This window comes from Pan paniscus, chromosome 1 (genome assembly GCF_029289425.2).
Source record: "Pan paniscus chromosome 1, NHGRI_mPanPan1-v2.0_pri, whole genome shotgun sequence".
NCBI lineage: Eukaryota > Metazoa > Chordata > Mammalia > Primates > Hominidae > Pan > Pan paniscus.
Window position 1 is genome coordinate 44,448,360 of NC_073249.2, and position 21,220 is coordinate 44,469,579.

The 21,220-nt window shown below is 41.7% G+C and overlaps 1 protein-coding gene across 48 annotated transcripts in view; it reads right to left on the reverse strand.

Moving 5' to 3' along the window:
* NFASC (neurofascin) overlaps positions 1 to 21,220 on the reverse strand; it is a 194,489-nt gene that overhangs the window by 94,487 nt on the left and 78,782 nt on the right. For 42 of the 48 annotated variants that reach the window (XM_063597585.1, XM_057301521.2, XM_034944720.3 and 39 more), the window contains exon 2: positions 7,536 to 7,644. The exons of the other annotated variants lie outside the window; for them this stretch is intronic. In XM_063597585.1, the coding sequence (XP_063453655.1) occupies positions 7,536 to 7,644 (109 nt within the window). The remainder of the gene's footprint in view (positions 1 to 7,535; positions 7,645 to 21,220) is intronic. 48 annotated transcript variants of the gene reach the window in all.

The following is a 21,220-nucleotide window of genomic DNA, read 5'->3' on the forward strand; positions in this document are numbered from 1 at the left end:
ACACCCTGTGAAGGGCTGGCTTAAATAAGATTTGTGGATTATCTGTGAGTGGATGTATTCAGGCCCTACTCCCTGGCCCTGCTAGTCACTGACAGCCTGACCAGTCTCCCACCATACAAAGATTAGCAGGTAAAACAGGATGTAAAGAAAACAAAAGTTAAGGTGTTACCGCTAGGGTGTATTGCCTGCCTCCACCTGCTGAAAAGCAAGAAGCGAACTCCCTCCTCTGGGGAGGAATTCTGATCCCACCACCACGGAGAAGAGCCCCCACCTCTCTACAATTCAAGAACCCAGCTTCTCACTTGCCTTGGCTCCCTGTCTGCTCCCCTCAGGGAGGAAGTTTTCACAGCAATTAGACACACATCCTTCTTCACAGCTGGAGGGAGAGGCTTGTGAAGTTACCCCACCCCCTCCCGGCTCCAAGTGGGTGGAGAAGGCGTGGGGTATCAAGGTGTCAGGCAGCAGCTGTCTCCAGGGGCTCTGTCATTAAAGAAGAGTGGTCAGAGGGAGGGGTATGGTGAGGTGGGGAGTGAAAATCTTGTGTGACAGGTCCCTAAGGGTGGGGACCCAAGATTTGGGAGGGATAAGGAGGAGGGACCCAGGTGGTAGAGAGTATTTTTTATAGAGTATACTTTTGTAGAGTATAAAAATACTTCAGGAGCTGAAGGTAGAAGTCCAGAAAGGGGCCTTGGAATTAGCATTAAAAGGTCTAGGGATCTTCAAAAGGTCAAACACAGAGCTACAGTATGACCCAGTAATTCCATCAGATGAATAAGCAAAATGCAGTATATCTACACAGAGGAATATCATTCAGCCATAAAAAGAAATGAATTACTGATGTGGGGAACTCTCAAAACATCTTGCTAAGGAAAAGAAGCCAGACACAAAGACCGCATATTGTATGATTCCATTTATATGAAATGTCCAGAATAGGCAAATCTCTAGAAAATAGATCAGTGGTTGCCTAGGGCTGGGGGTGGAGGTGGGGAAGAGGAGTGACTAACAATGGCATAGATTCTTGCGGGGGCTGGGAGTGGTGATAAAAATGTCCTAAAATCCATTGTGATGGTGGCTGCCCAAGTCTATGGGCACTAAAAATCACTGAATTGTATCATCTATCTATCTGTCTGTCTGTCTGTCTGTCTATCTGTCTGTCTATCTATCTATCTATCTATCTATCTATCTATCTATCTATCTATCTATCATCTATCTATTTTTGAGATGGAGTCTCCCTCTGTCATCCAGGCCAGAGTGCAGTGGCGCCATCTCGGCTCACTGCAACCTCTGCCTCCAGGGTTCAAGCGATTCTCCTGCTTCAGTCTCCCGAGTAGCTGGGAATACAGGCACCTGCTGCCATGCCCAGCTAATTTTTATATTTTTAGTAGAGACGGGGGTTTCATCATGTTGACCAGGCTGGTCTCGAACACCTGACCTCAAGTGATCCACCCGCCTCAGCCTCCCAAAGTGCTGGGATTACAGGTGTGAGCCACTGTGCCCAGCCTGAATTCTATAATTTATATAGTAAATATTATAACATGAATTGTATCTCAATAAAGCTGTCATTTAAAAATAGTAATAAGGCAAGGCACTGTGGCTCACGCCTGTAATCCCAGCGCTTTAGGAGGTGGAGGTGGGTGGATTGTTCAAGTCTAGGAGTTCAAGACCAGACTGGGCAACATGGCAAAACTTCATCTCTATAAAAAACACAAAAATTAGCCGGGCATGGTGGCGCGCAACTGTGGTCCCAGCTACTCAAGAGGCTGAGATGGGAGGATCACTTGAGCCCAGGAAGTTGAGGCTGCAGTGGGCTGAGATTGTGCCACTGCACTCCAGCCTGAACAACAGAGTGAGACCCTCTCTCAAAAAAAAAAAAAAAAAAAAAAAAAAATATATATATATATATATATATAAATGAAAAAAGAATTACATAAGGACTTGGAAGCCTTTGTTAGAAAAAAACTGTGATACTTTGAAAAGGAAAATGGATAAATTTACACATACAGTTTCAAATGTTCAAAGGAATTAAATTAACTAAGTTTATTAATGAAACCAAATAGGTGATTGCTAAAATCTATAAGATTCATGAAGAAAATTGTAAAATTTGTTGATTGAGGTAAAAAGTTTAAGGAATAATTAGGTTTGGGGATTTGTAATTTTAATACATTGAAGATTGGTTAATTAAAAAAAAAAAGACCTAGGGCTAAGATCTTGTATGTCACCTTGAGCAAGTCACAAACTGTCTGGTCTCTATCTCCACAGTAAATTATAAAATGCTGTACAAAAGGAAGGTGGCTCTAGAATGGCCAGAAACCTCTCCCTCCCTGAGCAGCTTTCCCAAGAGATATCTGTGTGACTCCACCAGCCATCCTTATTTCCAACCCCAGCTTCCTCACCTTGGGCCCTGCCAGGCTCCCTGAGTGGGCTGTCCATTTGAAATCCAGACCATTGTCCATCTGAGGACCCACCATCTGGACACATCTGCTCATGACATCACTCAAATCAAGCTGCTTATTCTGTCCTCTATTGGGTGGATTGCAAGCCTAGTTTCAACAGACCATAGTCCTAAAGCCATTTGAAAACCATAGGCTGAGCTTGAGCAGGGAAAGAAAGAGGGGCAAGACTAGCAGAAGAAACTTGGGTTGGGGAAAAGAGAGATGACTTTCAGTCCCTTAGCCAGATTATGAGCTTCTTGAGGGCAAAGGAAGAGCCTTTTACTTTTTCTTTGGCCCTTCACAGAAGTGAGTATTAACTCAAAGCAGAACAGGGCTGGGCTTAATAAACTGGTGAATGACAAACTAGCTAGGAAGCCATGCAGACCAGGGGAAACATACCAGACAAGATGCAGAGATTTAGTCTCACAGGGAAGCATGTTTAATCCAGCTGGCACATGTGACTTGCAGACACACACACCTGAGTTTCCCTCCCACCTAGCCATTTACCTGCTACATGGTCTTCCGCGGTTTATTCTCTCTCTCTCAGTCTGTTTTCTTATGTTTAAAAGTGGGATAAATGCACTTATTTATTACAAGGTTGCTGTGACAATTCCTAAATGAATTAATGAGCTAATGTACATGTATAGCATGTAATCCAAGGCCTGGCACATAGTTGGCATTCAAAAACTATTGGTCCTTTCTTCGCCTGTAATCCCAGCACTTTGGGAGGCTGAGGCAGGTGGATCATGAGGTTCAGGAGTTCAAGACCAGCCTGGCCAACACAGTGAAACCCTGTCTCTATTAAAAATACAAAAATTAGCCAGCCATGTGGCGGGCACCTGTAATCCCAGCTACACAAGAGGCTGAGGCCAGAGAATCACTTGAACCTGGGAGGTGAAGATTGCAGTGAGCCCAGATTGCACCACTGCACTCCAGCCTAGGTGACAGAGCAAAACTCCATCTCAAAACAAAACAAAGCAAACGAAATAAACGATTGGCCCTTTCTCCTCTCCCCCAAGTTACAGCTGGTATACTGATTTGCGATAAGGCTTTGGACAAGACGGGGTTTCACATCTACTTTGTAGATCTACAGTGTAGACGATGCCTGTGCAGACACCATACCCTAGCTCTATACCTAAGGAATTATTGTTTACTCTTAGAGCCAACAGATGGTTATCTGCACAGGCAGTCTACTTTAGACCAGAGAGGAAGGGAGGCTCCTATAAAATCCCAGGCCAGCCAAATCCCCTCTGGGCTCCCCTCTCTCCTGCCTTTGCCATGGTTTCTACAAGCAAAGCACTCCACCCCAGCTTCTTCCACCAATGTCCCACCAGCTCTGACATCCACCAAACAGCTGGAGTCAGCCCCAGAGAGGGAGCTGGGTCTTCTGAATTGACATCAATTCGGCTGCCAATATTGGTTTAGCTGCTGATATTTCAAGGATAGCACATCCCCGGTTGCATTTTTTAAATTCCTGTCTGATGTGATAAGCGGGAGCATAGAGAGGAAAGAACTAAGACAGCAGGAGGGAGCAGCACCTGTTCCTTCTCTCCCTCCCTGCAGCCTTCTGCATTTACAACCCATACAGACATCAGTCTGGATCCAACTGCTATCCTGGCAGGCTTCTACAGGCTGGAGGAGATGTGAAAATACAGGAGGCATGGGGGAGGGGAGGTGGGAGCAAAAAGGGGGAGGCAGCCGACAGAATGAGGATTTTCCTGAGTTATAAGATGCACCATTTGTCTAGAAGTCTGGTTGCAAAGCGCTGGCGGCTGCAAGTGCTTATACCAAAGACTCTTAGCTCCAGTGGTGTGGAGGAAACCTTGCTGTCTTATGCCCTAGAAGGGCCTCCCTTTGCTAGAGCATATGGTCCTCTTATTAGAAACTCACAGGTGACATGCTGTTTCAAACAGCCCAGCCTCTGGTGGAAAGGTGGGCTTGGCGAGGCAGCAGGAAAGGCTGAGAGGGGTCTAGACATGATTGCATCACTGCAGCAGAAAGGAGGTAAACAGCACAAGCTATTAGGGCAGTAGCTTTCACTGTTGACACTCATGTACCCCACACTTACCCTACAGGTCTCGGTGCCCACAGGAAAATGGGGCTAAGCATGGGGGCTGCCTCAGGTGCCTGAAATCGGTTTGGGGGCAGCAGGTGGGGAAGACAGTTCCTAATGAAGCTCCATGGTCCCACCCTCAGTGATCCACAGTTGTGTGTCCTGGGCCCATGCTGTCCAAGGGGGCCTGTGTCAATGTTTCTGGAGAGAGGAGGCCCAGCTTCTCTCTGACAGGCAGAGGGACTTAGGAGTGTGAGTGCAATTAATCAAATAGATCCTTTTGGGAAATTGAAGGCCTGGGGAAGCTCAGTGGTTTCTCTGCCTTGCATCAGAGGGCCAGTGTCTGCTTCCCGTGATGGGAGGTGACAAGGAGTGGACGTACTGGGGATGGCGGGAGGCAAGGGGAGAGAAAAAGCCTGAGCGTGGAGGGTGCTGCATGCTGGAGTGGGAGGAGGAGGGAGGGGCGGCTCAGGAGCAGACGCTTGGGGCAGCTCCATATGACAGTGGCTTCCAACAAAGGGAGAAGATGCAGATAAATGGAGGGCTTCCTCCTTAGGTGGTTTCAGAGCTCACACCTGCAGCCCCAGGGAACACTTGCTCAGAAACAGCTACGCAGTGTTTCCAGTGAATCTTGGAATGAGCCACCCTAAATACACAGCCAGTCCCAAACCCAAATGGTTGCCACACAGGTGCCAGAGTTGGACCACAGGATTTGAATCCAGGCCCTTTCTTAGATGGGGGGCTTTGGGCAAGTTCCTTAACCTCTGTGTACTTTTATTCTGCCATCAGTAAAACATGGGTAATAATGGGCCCTACTTCATGGGGCCACTGTGGGAGGATGGAGCGCAGGGCACAGTGCCTGGTGCACGGGGAGTGCTGAGATGCTGATTATTATAATGATGACGATTATCATCATCTAAAGAAGCCTGGGTCAGCTTCCCTTCTCTCAGAACTTACTGTACGCTCAACAGCCGTACGTCCTGCTGGCAAGCAGTCTCTGCAGTCTTATGTCTTTTTTAAGGTTCCTCTGTGTGTCTGAAAGTCCTTTGATAGGTACTCCCCCTTCATGATTTGTGGGTGCCTCAGACTGGAGGAGGCAGTGTGATGTCACAGCGAGAAAAACAGTCTACAATTCAGGGCATCCAAGCCTAGGAGGGGCTCTTTTGCTAATTAGTTTTGCGAAACCTTGGGGGAAATAACTTCTCAGAGAGCCTTAGTTTCTTCACCAATCAAATGGGAATGATGACAGCAGCCTTGCTCATATCACTGAATTGTGTTGACAGTCAAATGATACAATTAATGTAAATGGAAACACTATTAAAAGGATTAAGCTCAGAACCGATATTCGATTTTGCTGGTTAGACTGGCGGTGTCCAGAAGTACGAGCCAGAACGAATCTATTCTGGTCAGGCAGGAGGTGGCAGGGCACGACTCCAGGGCAGCCATATCTGCTGTCGGACAGTGAGGCTGCTGTCATCAGAGAAGCCAGCCCCGGGGGTTCCTTAGGTGGGGATCTGGTCAGGTTACCTAGAGTGAATGTTCAGAGAGAGCTGTGGAGGGACAGGGATAGAGAGTGGGGAGGGTGCATGGGAAAGTGCCAAGAGCGGGGACATGGTGACACAGAGCTGCATTAACTACCAGATTCTGTCCCCATCCAGTTTCATATATACTTCGTACCCGTTTAAATAAACGGGTACACCGCTTTTGCAATCATACTCCTCCACGTGTGTAAAAGAATGGCATGCACCCCCTGCCTGCACCACCCCTGCCAAAACACACACTATCAGTCAGTATGTTCAAGTTCAACGTTTAGTAACAATGACAGGGTGAAAAAGCCCTAAGGTCAGACGCATTTCCCAGGTGGTCTCTGAAACCTGACACTGTTCTGAGATAAGTGGTGGCCCTAAAGGGCCCACACAAGAAACTACCTTGATAAAAAAAAAAGTATATCTGAATTGCTATTGATATGAGAAATCATAATAACCCTCATTGATTAAATGAGCCAGGCACTCTGCAGGGCTCTTCATCTGTTTATATATTTACTTTTTAATCTTTACCACAAAATGTTGGTTATTATCCCTGTTGTACAAACTAGGAAACTGAGGCTTAGAGGGGTTCAGCGTTCCCAAGGTCACAAAGCAAGTGGATCTGGAATTCCAGCAGATTGTTGTCTGGATCCCAAGTCCATGTCATCAGGTACTCTCAGCTTCCACTTTTCGACCCTCTCCACGCCCCTCCCCCCAGCTCCAACTCTTTCTGGGAGGACAAAAGACAACAAGAGAGGGAGGTGGAGTGAGAAAGACACCTTCGATGAGGTAGAGATGCCCAAACTCAAAGAATAAGGAAATTTTGCCCTGCTCAGGCCTCCAGCCCAGACCCTCTCAGCCCAGCAGCCTCCAGGAGGCCAGTCTGTCACTACTGCCCGTTACTGCTCTGTTAAAATTGCAGCCCTCAGTTGTCACATGTCCTCCCCGGCTACCAGGGCCTGAGAGTAAAACAGGAGTTGCTGGGAGTGGCGGCAAAATCTAACCCGGAATGGAACAAGGCAGACCCTGGGCACAGGGCATGGCTTAATGCTGTGGGCCTCGGCTGCTTACTGCACCTGGATAACTGTCCATCTGCCAGGGCCCAATGCCTCGCCCAGGGCAGGGGTTCTCGGACTGTCTCCCATATGCCAGGGCTGTCACTCAGGAGCTCCCAGGTTGTAGAGGCCGAGACTAAGTAGGGTGTGGGTCACAAACAAAGTTGTTTCCCAATTTTTCAATTAGGTGGACATTGGACAATGCCAGCGCTAATGTTGGCTGACTGTCCCTGCCAGGGAAGGCTTAAACACTACCCTCACCAGCCTCCTTGCAAGGAGAACCTTGGCACACAGTTCTGTGGCAACTCAGGGCTTCTATCTCTGGGGAGAAGAAAGGAGATGCCTCTCAGAAGATTCCTGGGGCCAGGCAAACAGGCTTCCCTTATCGAAGAGAAGGGGCAGGAGGCAAGAATGTCCCCTCACTCTCACCCCTCCAATGACACATACCCCAGGCCCAAGTCCTACTTACCTTCTCTGCCTCATTCAGCCTCTTCCTTGCAACACCAGAGGAGGCTCTGTTGCAGGCTGCGGAGGGAAGGTAAACTCCAGCGTCCCAAATTGCACATAAGTCAATCAACCTGTCTCAAGCAAACACAAAGGAGAACCCCAGGGTTACTCTAAGAAAGGAAGAAAAAAAAAAAAGCCTTTGTGGTTTGCAGCTTGCTCATTCACTGGGGAAATTACATCTTTGTCCACATCCATTGGTAAAATTTTGCATAGCATAACAGCATCTTTGTTCAAAGAAGTTCAAAGCACTCTGGAAAAAAAAAGAAAAAAAAAAAAAGGACAGATCCTGCAAGGGTGATTGTCTCTCTCATCTGTAAGATCATTTCTTAGTGCCCTGACACCACAGTCTAATTGCTGATTCCCTATTCACCACAAGAAGTTCAGCCGTATCTCGAAGAATCTCTCCTCCACCAGGGGAGAATTTACCCATAATCATCTCGTTAATTTTTTAGCTTCCTAGGAGAACTATGTTTTTCTTCTCTGTCTACAGATAAACAAACCAAGCTCACCATAAATAAATCCATAACACATTGAAAGGGGATCCAATTTTAGGGTCAGGAGATGCAAATTTTAAATCCTAGCTTGTTATGTCATTTAGAGTAGGACACTTCTCTATCTGTGACTCAATTTCTTAATCTGTAACATGGGGAGAAGGCATGATAGACAGGATCAGATCATTAGTTAGCAGGGTTCAAGTCCAGTTCTGAACAATCATATAACCTTTCTTGGTAGCAATAACATATTCCATTTAGTCATTTGTTATAACATTAGAATGTGTCTGCAGGAGGCTGGGCATGTTGGGTCACACCTGTAATCCCAGCACTTTGGGAGGCCAAGGAGGGCAGATCACTTAAGGTCAGGAGTTTGAGATCAGCATGGCCAACATGGTGAAACCCTGTGTCTACTAAAAATACAAAAATTAGCCGGGCACACCTGTAGTCCCAGCTAGTCGGGAGGCTGAGGCAGGAGAATGGCTTGAACCCGGGAGGCGGAGGTTATAGTGAGCCAAGATTACGCAACTGCACTCCAGCCTGGGCAACAGAGCAAGACTCCATCTGACCCCCAAAAAAAGTGTCTGCAGGAAATGGTATAATCCACTCTTGTAGAGGGGAATGTGGCAATAGCTATCTAAATAAGTATGCATTTACTCTTTGACCCAACAATCCCAATTCCAGGAATCTATTCAAAATATATCCTATATACCTACAATCTCCAAGGTTCTTGTTAAGTGAAAAACACATGATAGAAAATAATGTTTAATATGCTACCATTTATTTAGGAAAGAGGAGGAATGCAAAAATATATATGCATTTCCTTGTATTTTTAAAAAAGACAATAAAATGATGAAGCATAAAATACATTTTAAAAGACCTACAGGGGCCAGGCGCAGTGGCTCACGCCTGTAATCCTAGCACTTTGGGAGGCTGAGGCAGGCAGATTGCCTGAGCTCAGGAGTTTGAGACAACCCTGGGCAACATGGTGAAACCCCATCTCCACTAAAATGCAAAAAATTAGCCAGGCGTGGTGGCTCACACCTGTAATCCCAGCTACTTGGGAGGCTGAGGCATGAAAATCACTTGAATTGGGGAGGCAGAGGTTGCAGTGAACCAAGATCATGCCATTGCACTCCAGCCTGGGTGACAGAGCAAGACTCTGTCTCAAAAACAAACAAAAAACCCTACAAGGACAGGGAGACAAGAAGTGCAGGGGACAGACAGAAGTTGGACTTTGAACAGCCCTTGTTACATGGATTTGCTTTGGACTATGTAAATATTTGACATAATTACAAAACATAATTAAAAAATTTCAAAGAGGGTGGGCATGGTGGCTCATGCCTGTAATCCCAGCACTTTGGGAGGCCAAGGTTGGCAGATCACTTGAGGTCAGGAGTTCGAGACCAGCCTGACCAACATGGTGAAACCCTGTCTCTACTAAAAATACAAAAATTAGCCGGGCGTCATGGTGGGCACCTGTAATCCCAGCTGCTTGGGAGGCTGAGGCATGAGAATCGCTTGAACCTGGGAGGCAGGGGTTACAGTGAGCTGAGATCGTGCCACTGCACTCCAGCCTGGGTGACAGGGCAAGACCCTATCTCAAAAAAAAAAAAAAAGTTTCAAAGAATTATGTAAAAATGAAGATAAAATGAAACAAATGAACCTTTGAGTCCAGTTGGTTGGCATACTACACAGATTAAAACAATTGTAATTTGACTGTGTATCCTTATCAGGGGTGTCCAATCTTTTGGCTTCCCTGTGCCACACTGCAAGAAGAAGAATTGTCTTGGGCCACACATAGAATACACTAACACTAAAAGGAGGTAAAATAAATTGCAAAAAAATCCATGTTTTGAGAAAGTTTATGAATTTGTGTTGAGCTGCATTTAAAGCCATCCTGGACTGCATGTGGCCTGTGGGCTGGACAAGCTTGCCTTAGATAGATGTACCACAAAGATAAAAAGAACTACCTTATGCCCCACAAGAAGTCCTAAACTGTTTTCAATAATCATATTATTGATGGTACTATAATATTATTATTGTGAGATTTTATACGTTCATTGGGAATAAATCAAATGAGTAATACTGTTGATCTTGCTTGGAAACAAGATTTACTGGTTGAAAGGAGATACAAAAGTAAGATTATGAGATTGGGTAAAAATTCTGTAGTCTTGGCTGTGAACTAGGAGTATCAGTATGTCCTTCATATGTTTTAGGTTAATCACACACACGTGTGCATGCACATTTCCTAGCTCTGTTCACTGTAAGGCCTAGAAACAATGACCATCCTAGCAGGAATGAGCACCTCTAGAAATCAGATTATGAATTCTAAATACCATTCCCCAAGAAGGAATTGGGCCTCCTTGGAGAAATGACTGACTCCAAATTTGATGCAGCAAACATACAAGATAAGCCTAGAACATACTGTCATACCAAAAAAGCAAACAGAGTGTCAAAGACTAGTAGAGTCGTGTCAAAGACTAGTAGAGTCATGTCAAAAGGACTCAGAAACCAAGAAGAATAAGGTTTCCCTGGTCAAGCTGAGCATCAATAAAGATAATAACTGCAACAGGGAGAAACATAACAAATGTGTTTAAATCTATGAATTCCTAATAATATTTTAAAATAATCCTAAATAAGCCATTAGTCACATCTGAAGGATGTCAGGGAAATGCCTCACTATTTTGAAAACTGTTTAACAAAAGAAAGGGGGAAGTGGGTAGGGGCATAGCTGAAACAAGATTGGCCTTATATTGATAATTATTGACAAGGATGATGGAAACATAAGTTTCATTATATTATTCTCTCCTCTTCCATAAAACATTTTCAAAGTAAGAAAATATTTTAAGTGATAGAACAGGTCAAGAAACAGGAAATCATTGGAATATTAATTCTTGAAATTCTTCTGAATGATAGACATTATAGACATTTAATCCTAACAGTAATCCAGTATGACATGATGTAGATATTATTATTATTTTAGAGATGAGGCCTTGCTCTGACACTCAGGCTGGAGTAGAGTGGCACGATCACAGCTCACTGTAGCCTTGACCTCCGGGACTTAAGTGATCCTCCCACTTCAGCTTCCCAAGTAGCTGGGCCCATAGGTATGTGTCACCACGCTTGGCTAACTTTGTTTATTTTTTGTAGAGATAAGGTCTCACTATGTTGCCCAGGTTGGACTTGAATTCCTGAACTCAAGCAATTCTCCCACCTTGGCTCCCAAAGTACTGGGATTATAGGCATGTGCCACTGTGCCCAGCTTGATATAGATATTATTATTCCCATTTTACACCTGAGGAAATAGGTGTAAAGAATCCATGTGATGCTGGACACAGTGACTCACGCCTGTAATCCCAGCACCTTGGGAGGCTGAGACAGGTGGATGGCTTGAGCCCAGCGGTTCGAGACCAGCCTGGGCAACATGGCAAAACCTTGTCTCTACAAAAAATAAAAATAAAAAAACAAAAAACAAAAAACAAAAAACCGAAAAAGAATCCATGTGAGTCAAACCCACATGTTCTTATCTCAAAGGCCCACTATTCCACATAGTTGACTCTCCAATACCCTCAGTGATATATCTGGGTTAATAAATCCTTCCTTACCTATATGAGAGTGTCAGGGGACAGCAATGAGATAACACAGAGGAAAGTACTTGGAAAACAAAATCTTCGTACAAATATTTTACTGCCATTTAAAAATGAGAGATCAGATCTACCTATAGGATTGCTGTAGAGATCAAATGAGGGCTGTGATTTGAGGACAGATGGACAGATATATAGACAGACAGATAATCCTTAAAGATGAATGAAATCACAATTACCACCAGTGCTTTTATCATCAGTCATAGGACTTTAGGGTTAGTTAAAAGTGAAACTTAGAATCCAGGAAATAGACTGTCCCTCTGACTCAGGCATAGGAAGGTTCCAGGAGGGGTACCTGATACTCCAGGGAGGACTAGAGACCAACAAGGCACCTGATATCTTGCAATTTGCAAGAAGAGCAGCTCTGGGTCACAGCAAGGAGGAGACCATGGTCAGTTTGCTAGGCACTTGGGTGCTGTCCCTAGATTCCAGAAGGTCAGATGAAGCAGCCACGCTGCAGACACCTCATTCGTTCCTCTGAATGAGGTCTGGGCTGGAAGCAAGGAGAGTAGGTGTGGAAGACACTCCCCAGCAACAAAGGCAGGATGCAGCATGTCGGACTGATGACAGGGAGTGTCTGGGGTTGCTAACCAGCTCCAACACTTCTTTCTTTCAGCATTCATATCTTAATGCCTGTCTGGGGATTCTTTACAGATCATTCCTTAGCAAACGTTTATTCTCAGACTGTCCTTCCCTCTGCCACAAAGTATAAGCTGGTCCCGGGATCTCTTACACTTTCTCATCTTGGAATTCCCTAATTCCATGAGGGCGTATTTCTAAAGAAGCACACAATCAAAATTCTCCTGACTCGTGGTTCATGTGCCTCTACCCCTTGAATATTTAGTCTGTGCTCAGGGCACAAAGATCATTCTGTCTCTGTCTCTCAGGATTCTTACTTAAACATTTAAAAAATTATTTTACTTACTTTTTGAATAGTTAATCCCTTCACATGATATGAAACTCAAATGATACAAAACTATATACAGTATACTTTTGAGATGAGCCTAGAACATCGTCCTCTCAAACCTGTCCCACAGCTTCCCAAGCTCCACTCATCCCCTGTCCCTGGCCAACCAGTTACTAGTTTGTTGTGTACCCTCCCAGAGAGTCTATGTAAACACAAGTACATATACATGTATTTTTTAAAATTCTAGCATACTATACATATTTTCCCCTACCTTGCTTTTTGCCATTAACAAATATCTTAGATATCTTTCTATATTCATTCATATAAAACTGCCTTGTTATTATTATTTTTATTTTTTTGAGACAGAGTCTCGCTCTGTTGTCCAGGCTGGAGTGCAGTGGTGCTATCTTGGCTCACTGCAAGCTCTGTCTCCTGGGTTCACACCCATTCTCCTGCCTCAGCCTCCCGAGTAGCTGGGACTACAGGCACCAACCACCACGCCCGGCTAATTTTTTTGTATTTTTAGTAGAGACGGGGTTTCACCATGTTAGCAAGGATGGTCTCGATCTCCTGACCTCGTGATCCGCCTGCCTCGGCCTCCCAAAGTGCTGGGATTACAGGCAAAAGAGCCACCACGCCCAGCGTGCCTTGTTATTTTAACAGCTCCATGGTATTCCATTGTATAAACATATCATAATTTACTTAATCCTCTACTGATAGACATTTAGGTTGCTTGTAATCATTTCATATAGAAAATTGCTGCAATACATATCTTTGGGTAAATGTGATTCTTATATTTGCAAGACTATTTTTCAAATAAATTATTGGATAGTAATTTATCCAAAGATAATGCAGCCAAGTTGCTCTCCATGAATGTAGTGACAATTTATACTACCACCAGCAATGTATGAGAGTTCCTGTTTCCCACTCCTTCTCCAATATGTTGTGTTATTAATCTTTTTGATCTCTGACAATCTGATACACAGAAATTGGCATGTCCTTTGTGGTTCTTTTACTATAAGTAAGATTGAGTATTTTCGTTTTACTGTATTAGTCCATTCTCACACTGCCATAAAGAACTGCCCAAGACTGGGTAATTTCTAAAGGAAAGAGGTTTAGCTGTCTCACAGTTCAGCATGGCTGGGGAGGCCTTGAAAACTTACAATCATGGTGGAAAGGAAGCAAGCAAACATGTCCTTCTTCACATGGCGGCAGGAGAGACAAGAATGAGAGCTGAGTGAAGGGAGAAGCCCCTTATAAAACCATCAGATCTTGTAAGAACTTACCATTATGAGCATAGCATGGAGGAAACTGCCCCCATGTTTCAATTACCTCCCACCAGGTCCCTCCCACCACATGTGGGGATTATGGGAACTACAATTCAAGATGAGATTTGGGTGGAGACACTGCCAAACCATATCAATTTCAATATTCCTATTATTTGCCCATTTCTCTACTGGGCAGTTGGTTGATTCTTATCAGTTTGAAGGAACTTTTACTAGGAAACTCCTTGTCTATAAGAGGGGCTGCAAATCGACCACATCATTATTTTTTTCCCTGACTTTATTTGTGGTGTTTTTATTATGCATGAAATTTTTTTCATAGTTGATTGGATCTTTTCTATTTCACTATGTTTTGTGTCATATTTAGGCCTTCTTTTTTCAAGACTATTTTTATGTTTCCATGTTTTTCATTAACATTTCTGTGGTTTAATTTCTTTTTTCTTTTCTTTTTTTTTTTGAGACAGGGTCTTGCTGTGTTGCCCAGGCTGGAGTGCAGTGGCATGATCATGACTCACTGCAGCCTTGACCTGCCAGTCTCAAGTGATCCTCCCACCTCCCACCTCAACCTCCCAAGTAGCTGGGACCACAAGCACTGGGCCCACAGGTGCATACCTGGCTAATTTTTTAATTTTTTGTAGAGACATGGTGTCACCATGTTACCCAGGCTGGTAATCGTGCTTCAATCTTAATCCATCTAGAACTTACTTTGAAATCATGTGAAGAAGGGATCTAACTGTATATAAGATGGTGAGGATCCTAACCTCATTTATTTAAAAATTTACCTTTTATTCTATGGTTTGAAATGTCATCTTCAATCATACACACTACTAAATTCTCCTATGTGTTTAGGTCTATTTCTGGACTTTATTTTCTACTCATCTGTTTATCCCTTCATGCGCTGGTATCATACCATATTAATTACTGTAGTTTTATAATCGAGTTTATAGTCTTTAAAAAAATTTTTCTGTTTACTCTTGCTTGTCAATTTTTTTACAGATTCCTCTAGAATCAGACTTTTTCTTTCTTAAAGAAAATCAAATGATATTTTTATTGGAGTCATATTAAAATTATAAATTAACTTAGAATTGACATTTATGATGTTGACTCTAAGAATGTGATATGAATTTTAATTTGTTCAAATTTTCTTTGGAATTCTTCAATTTCATTTTAAAATTTTGTTGTACAAATTATGAACATTTTTGTTATGTTTATTACTATGCATTTGATTGTTCATTAAGCTATTTTAAATAATTATTGCATACTAATTTTGAATCCCACCACATTGAAAGTTATTTTTCTATTTTTAAATTTAAAAAAATATTTTTGAGATGGGGTCTTGCTCTGTCATTCAGATTGGAGTGCAGTAGCATGATCACAACTTACTGCAGCCTCAATCTCCAGGGCTCAAGTGACCCTTCCATCTCAGCTTTCTGAGTAGCTGGGATTATAGGCACGTGCCACCACGCTTAGCTAATTTTTAAATTTTTTTTTTTTTTTTAGAGACAGGATCTCTAGACTATGTTTCACAGGCTGGTCTCAAACTCCTGAGCTCAAGTGATCCTCCTGCCTCAGCCTCTCAAAGTGTTGGGATTACAGGCATGAGCCTTTGTGCCTAGACCACAATTTTTTTAAAATTTTAATTTTAATTTTTAGAGATGGAAGCTTGCTCTGTCATTCAGGCTGGAGTGCAGTGGTGTGAACATAGCTCACTGCTGCATCGAATTCCAGGGCTCAAAAAATCCTCCTGCCTCAGCCTCCTGAGCAGCTGGGACCACAGATGCTTGCCACCGCATCAACTAATTTATTATTATTTATAGTTTTAGAGATGGGGCGTCTTGCTATGTTGCCCAGGCTGGTCTTGAACTCTTGGCTTCAGGTAATCCGCCTGCCTCAGCCCCCCTGAGTAGCTGGGATTACAGGCATGAGCCACAATGCCTGGCTTGAATGTGATTTCTAAATAATCCATAATTCAAAGAGAAAGTTTCAATTGAAATGAAAAAGTATATTGAACTGAATAAAAATGAAAATACAACATATCAAAATCCGAGGGACACAGCTAAAGCACTGCTCAGGGGGAAGTTTATAAATCCACACATTAGAAAACAGGAAACACCTCAAATCAGTCATCTAAGGTCCCACCTCGAGAAACTAGTAAAAGAAGAGCCAGCCTCCCACCCCAAAACCTAAAAGCAAGCAGAAGGAAGGAAATATTAAAGAGCAGAAATCAATAAAACAGAGAACAAACACAATAGGGAAAAAGCAATGAAACAACAAGCTGCTTCTTTGAAAAAATCACTTCAATTGACAGTCCTTTAGCAAAAATGAAAAACACAAAAAAATAGGAATGACTCAATTGTCAATCTCAAGAATGAATGAGGGATGCCACTGTAGCCCCTGCAGACTTAATAGCCCCTGCAGGGCTATAAGAAACTACCACGAAAACTCTACACACATAACTTTTAAAGCTTAGGTGAAATGAACCAAGTTCTCAAAAAACACAAACTGCCACATTTCCCAATATGTAACAGATAATCTGAATTGCTTTATAATTAAGAAAATGAAATCAATAATTTAAAAACATTCAAAAAAGGAAACCTTCAGGCCAGATGGTTTCTCTAGAGAATTCTACCAAATTATTAAAGAATTAACACCAATTCAATAAAATCTCTTTTATAGAAGAGGGGAAACACTTTCTAATTAATTTTATGAGGTTAGTGTTACCCTTATACCAAAACCAGACATAGATAGTGCAACATTTAAAAAGAAGATGAAACAAAAGAAAAAGAAAACTATTAACCAATAAATCTCTTACAGATATAGACACAAAAATCCTTAACAGACCAGGTGAGGTGGTGTCTGCCTGTAGTCACAGCTACTTAGGGGGCTGAGGCACGAGGATTGCTTTAGGCCAGGAGTTCAAGACCAGCCTGGGCAATATCTTGAGACCTCCATTTCTTAAATAAAAAGTTAAAATGTTAACATTCATTTAAAAAAAAGTCCTTAACAAAATATAAGCAAACAGAATTCAGCAATAAATAAAAAGAATTATACGCCATGACCAAATGGGGTTCATTCCAGGGATGCAAGGCTGGTTCTATATTTTAAAACCCATCAGTATAATCTACCATACTAACAGGCTAATTAAGAAAAATTACACAATCGTGTCAATCAATGCAGAGAAAGCATCTGACAAAATTAGACACTCATTCATGATTTTTTTAAAACCCAGAAAAAGAGGAATTGAGAGAAATTTCTTCAGTGTGATTTTTTAAAAAACGTTTAGAAAATAGACAGATAACATTATACTTGAGGGGGAAAGACCAAATGCTTTCTTTCTAAGATTAACAACAAGGCAAGGATATCTGCTTTCACTACACTTATTCAACACAGTGCTGAAAGTTCTAGCCAATAGAATAAGGCAAGAAAAGGAAATAAAATGCATATAGGTCAGAAAGGAAGAAATAAAACTGTCCCTATATGTAGATACTATGATGGTCTACATAGAAAATCCCAAGAACTGATTTTTAAAAAAACTCTTGGAACTAATATATGAGGCCAGGCAAAGTGGCTCACACCTATAGTCCCAGCACTTTGGGAGGCTGGAGGTAGGAGGATAGCTTGAGGTCAGGTGTTCAAGACCAGCCTGGATAACATAGCAAGATCTTCTCTCTACCAAAAAAATTTAAAAAGATTTTAAAGTAGCTAGAACTGCAGGTGCAACTCAGCACATCCAGATGCAAGCCTGGATGTGGTGTCTTGCACCTGAAGTTCTAGCTGCTCAGAAGTCTGGGGTGGAAGGATCCCTTGAGCCCAGGAGTTGAAGGCTGCAGTGAGCTAACAAGATGCCAAAGAAGGTGCCACTGCATTCCTGCCTGGACAACAGAAAAAACTCTTGCTTCTCAAATTAAAAAAAAATTAAACCTAATAAATGAATACACCAAAGTTGCAGGATACAAGACAAACATGAAAATTAATCAACTATCTCTATATGCACATAATAAACATATGGAAACAGAAATTTTAAATAAATTACAATCTATAAAAATAGGCATAGAATGAACAAAACATGCATAGGACATGTATGCTAAAACTACACAGAACTGATTAAAGAAATCAAATATCTACATAAATGGAGAGGCCTACTTTGTTCATAAACTGGAATACTCCACACAGTAAAGATGCAAATTATCTCCATATTTATATACTGGTTTAATGCAATCCCAACAAAATTTTTAACAGCTAGACAAATTATTTTAAAATTTATATGGAAATAAAAAGGAACAAGAATAGCTGAAACAAATTTGACAAAGAAGAAAAACATAGGAGGATCAGTCTACCCAATTTAAAGACTCATTATATAACTACAGTAACCAAACCTACATGGTATTGGTGAAGGAAGAGACACATAGATCAATGGAACATAATTTTTAAAAAACCCAAAATAGAAACACACATATACTTAACTGATTTTTGATAAAGATGCAAAAGCAAGTCAATGGAGAAAAGACAGTCTTTTCGACAAATGATGCTGAAATAATTGGATATCCTTAGGCAAAAAGAAAGAAAGAAAGAAAAAAGGAATCTTAACCTAAGTCCTTATACAAAGACAAACTCAAATTGGATGGCCAACTTAAACATAAAATGTCGAACTATAAAACTTGTACAATAAAAATAGGAGAAAATTGTTGCAATCTGGAGCTAGGCAAACAATTCTTAGATTTGACACCAAAAGTATAATTCATAGAAAGAAAAATTTATGGATAAACTGAACTTCACTAAAATTAAGCTTTTATCTGTGAAAGAAGATGACGAGTGGGAGAAACCACACATATGACGAAGAACTAGTTCTAGAATATGTGAAGAACTTTCAAAATTCAGCAGTAGAGGCACAAATAACCCAACTAGAACATGGGCACAAGACATAAAAAGACATTTCATCAAAGTAGAAATACAGACAACAAATACGCACATGAAAAGGCGTTCAACATCATCAGCCACTGGGGGAATGCAAATTAAAACCACAATGAGAAAAAAATAGTGAGACATCACTATACACCTATTGGAATGACTAAATTAAAAAAAATTGTGACAACACCAAGGCTGGTGCAGATGTGGAGAAATGAGATCACTCATATGTTGCTGGTAGAAATGTAAAATGGTACAGCGTCTAGAATACGGTTTGGCAGTTTCTTAAATAACTAAACATGTAACTGTCTTATGACCCAGCAAATATACCTCTGGGCATTTAACCCAGAAAAATGAAGACTTATGTTCACACAAAAACCTGTACATAAATGTTTATAACAGCTTTATTCATAATAGGCAAAAACTAGAAAACAATCCAGGTGTCTTTCAATGAGTGAATGGTTAAACAAACTGTGGTAGATCCACACCATGGAACACTACTCAGCAATAAGAAGGAATGGACTATTTATACTATTGACATATGCAGTAACTTAGATGAATCTCCAGAGAATTATGCTGAATGAAAAAAGCCAGTCCCCAAAAGTTACATACTTTGTGACTTTTTATAGTGGAAATGATATATATGATGTAAATGATACATTTATATAGGAGAAATGATAACATTATGGAGAAGTGATTAATGGGTGCCAGGGGTTAAGGAAGGGGGAGGTGGTGGTAGGAAATGGGCACACACATAAAAGGGCAACATGAGGGATCCTTCTGGTGATCCTGATGGTATAATGTCAATATCCTGGTTGTGATATTATACTATAGTTTTGCAAAATGTTACTATTGGGGGAACCTGGGCAAAGTAGTGTTATCTGCTACAACTGCATGTGAATCTATAATACTCTCAAAAAAAAAGTTTGATTAAAAAGAGTTTTTCAGTTGATTCTTTTTGTATTCTATGTAAATAATTATATAATCTGTAAATAATCATAATATATCTTCCTTTCCAATTTTTATACCTTATATTTTTCTCTTGGCAGAACCAATTTAATGTTAGTTAAAGCATAAACAAATTAGGAAAAAAAATCTACTACCACATAAAGTAATACAAACTGGAAGAAAATGTTGTAAAATATATTCTCAGGCCAGGCATGGTAGCTCATGCCTGTAATTCCAGCACTTTGGGAGGCCAACGTGGGCAGATTGCCTGAACCTAGTAGCTTGAGACTAGCCTAGACGACATGGTGAAACCCTGTCTCTACAAAAAATACAAAAACTAGCCAGGCATAGTGGTGCGTGCCTGTAGTCTCAGCTGCTTGGGAGGCTGAAGCAGGAGAATCACTTGAGCCCAGGTGGTTGAGGCTGCAGTGAGCCATGGTTGCACCACTGCTCTCTGGCTCTAGTGACAGAGCGAGACCCTCTCTCAAAAACAAACAAACAATAAAACTAAAACCCATACACACACACACACACACACACACACACACACACACACACACATTTATTCTCATTATGTGTTAGTATGTATTATAGATTCTAAAAACTAAAACACTTTCCCAGGTATATTTAAAAGCTATTTCTCCTCAGAATAAAATGCCAAGGCATCATGAGCCCAATAATGACATTTCCAAGAAAGGAGATGTGTTAACCTTCCTTGATAACTTCTTTTGCTAAATGAATCTCATATTCAGCTAAAACAGGGAACTTATTTTAGTATAACTGGACCTGCATTCTGAAGCCACTAGCAAGAGGAGAAGGTTTTTGAAATGCAAGGGAGTTGAGCCATTCTCTCTGGAAAGTTCAAAACAGATGTAAGCACTCTCATCAATTAGACCAGTCCAAACAGGACAGTAAGCAATGCAGAGAGCCAATATCTTCGCAAGGTGCCAGAGTGATTGTTGGTGACACTGGGAAACCCAGGGTCGTGCATGCATCTGAAGGTATGTATGCCTGCCTCACAGTGAGGTGGCCGGGAGGGCTAGTCCAGACTAGGGGAGTCTAAGACAGCTGTTTGAGAGACATTACTAAGAGGATGAAAACACAAGCCCCAGATTGAAAGAAAATACTTGATAATCTGATAAAGGGCTTCCATAATATATTTAAAAATTCTCAGTGGAATAGTAAGAAAACAAACAACCTAATAAAAAATGAGCAAAAGATCATTTTGCTAAACAGACACTTCATTGAAGATGACATATGTATGGCAAACAAACACAAAATGATGCTCAACACAGAAATTCAAATTAAAACCACATTGAGATACCATTATACACATGTTAGAATGGCTAAACAACAAACAAACAAACTTCTCATAATCCCACGTTCTAGTGAGGATGTACAGCCACTGGAACTCACATACATTGCTGGTGAGAATAAAAAATGGTACATCCACTTTGGAAAGCAGT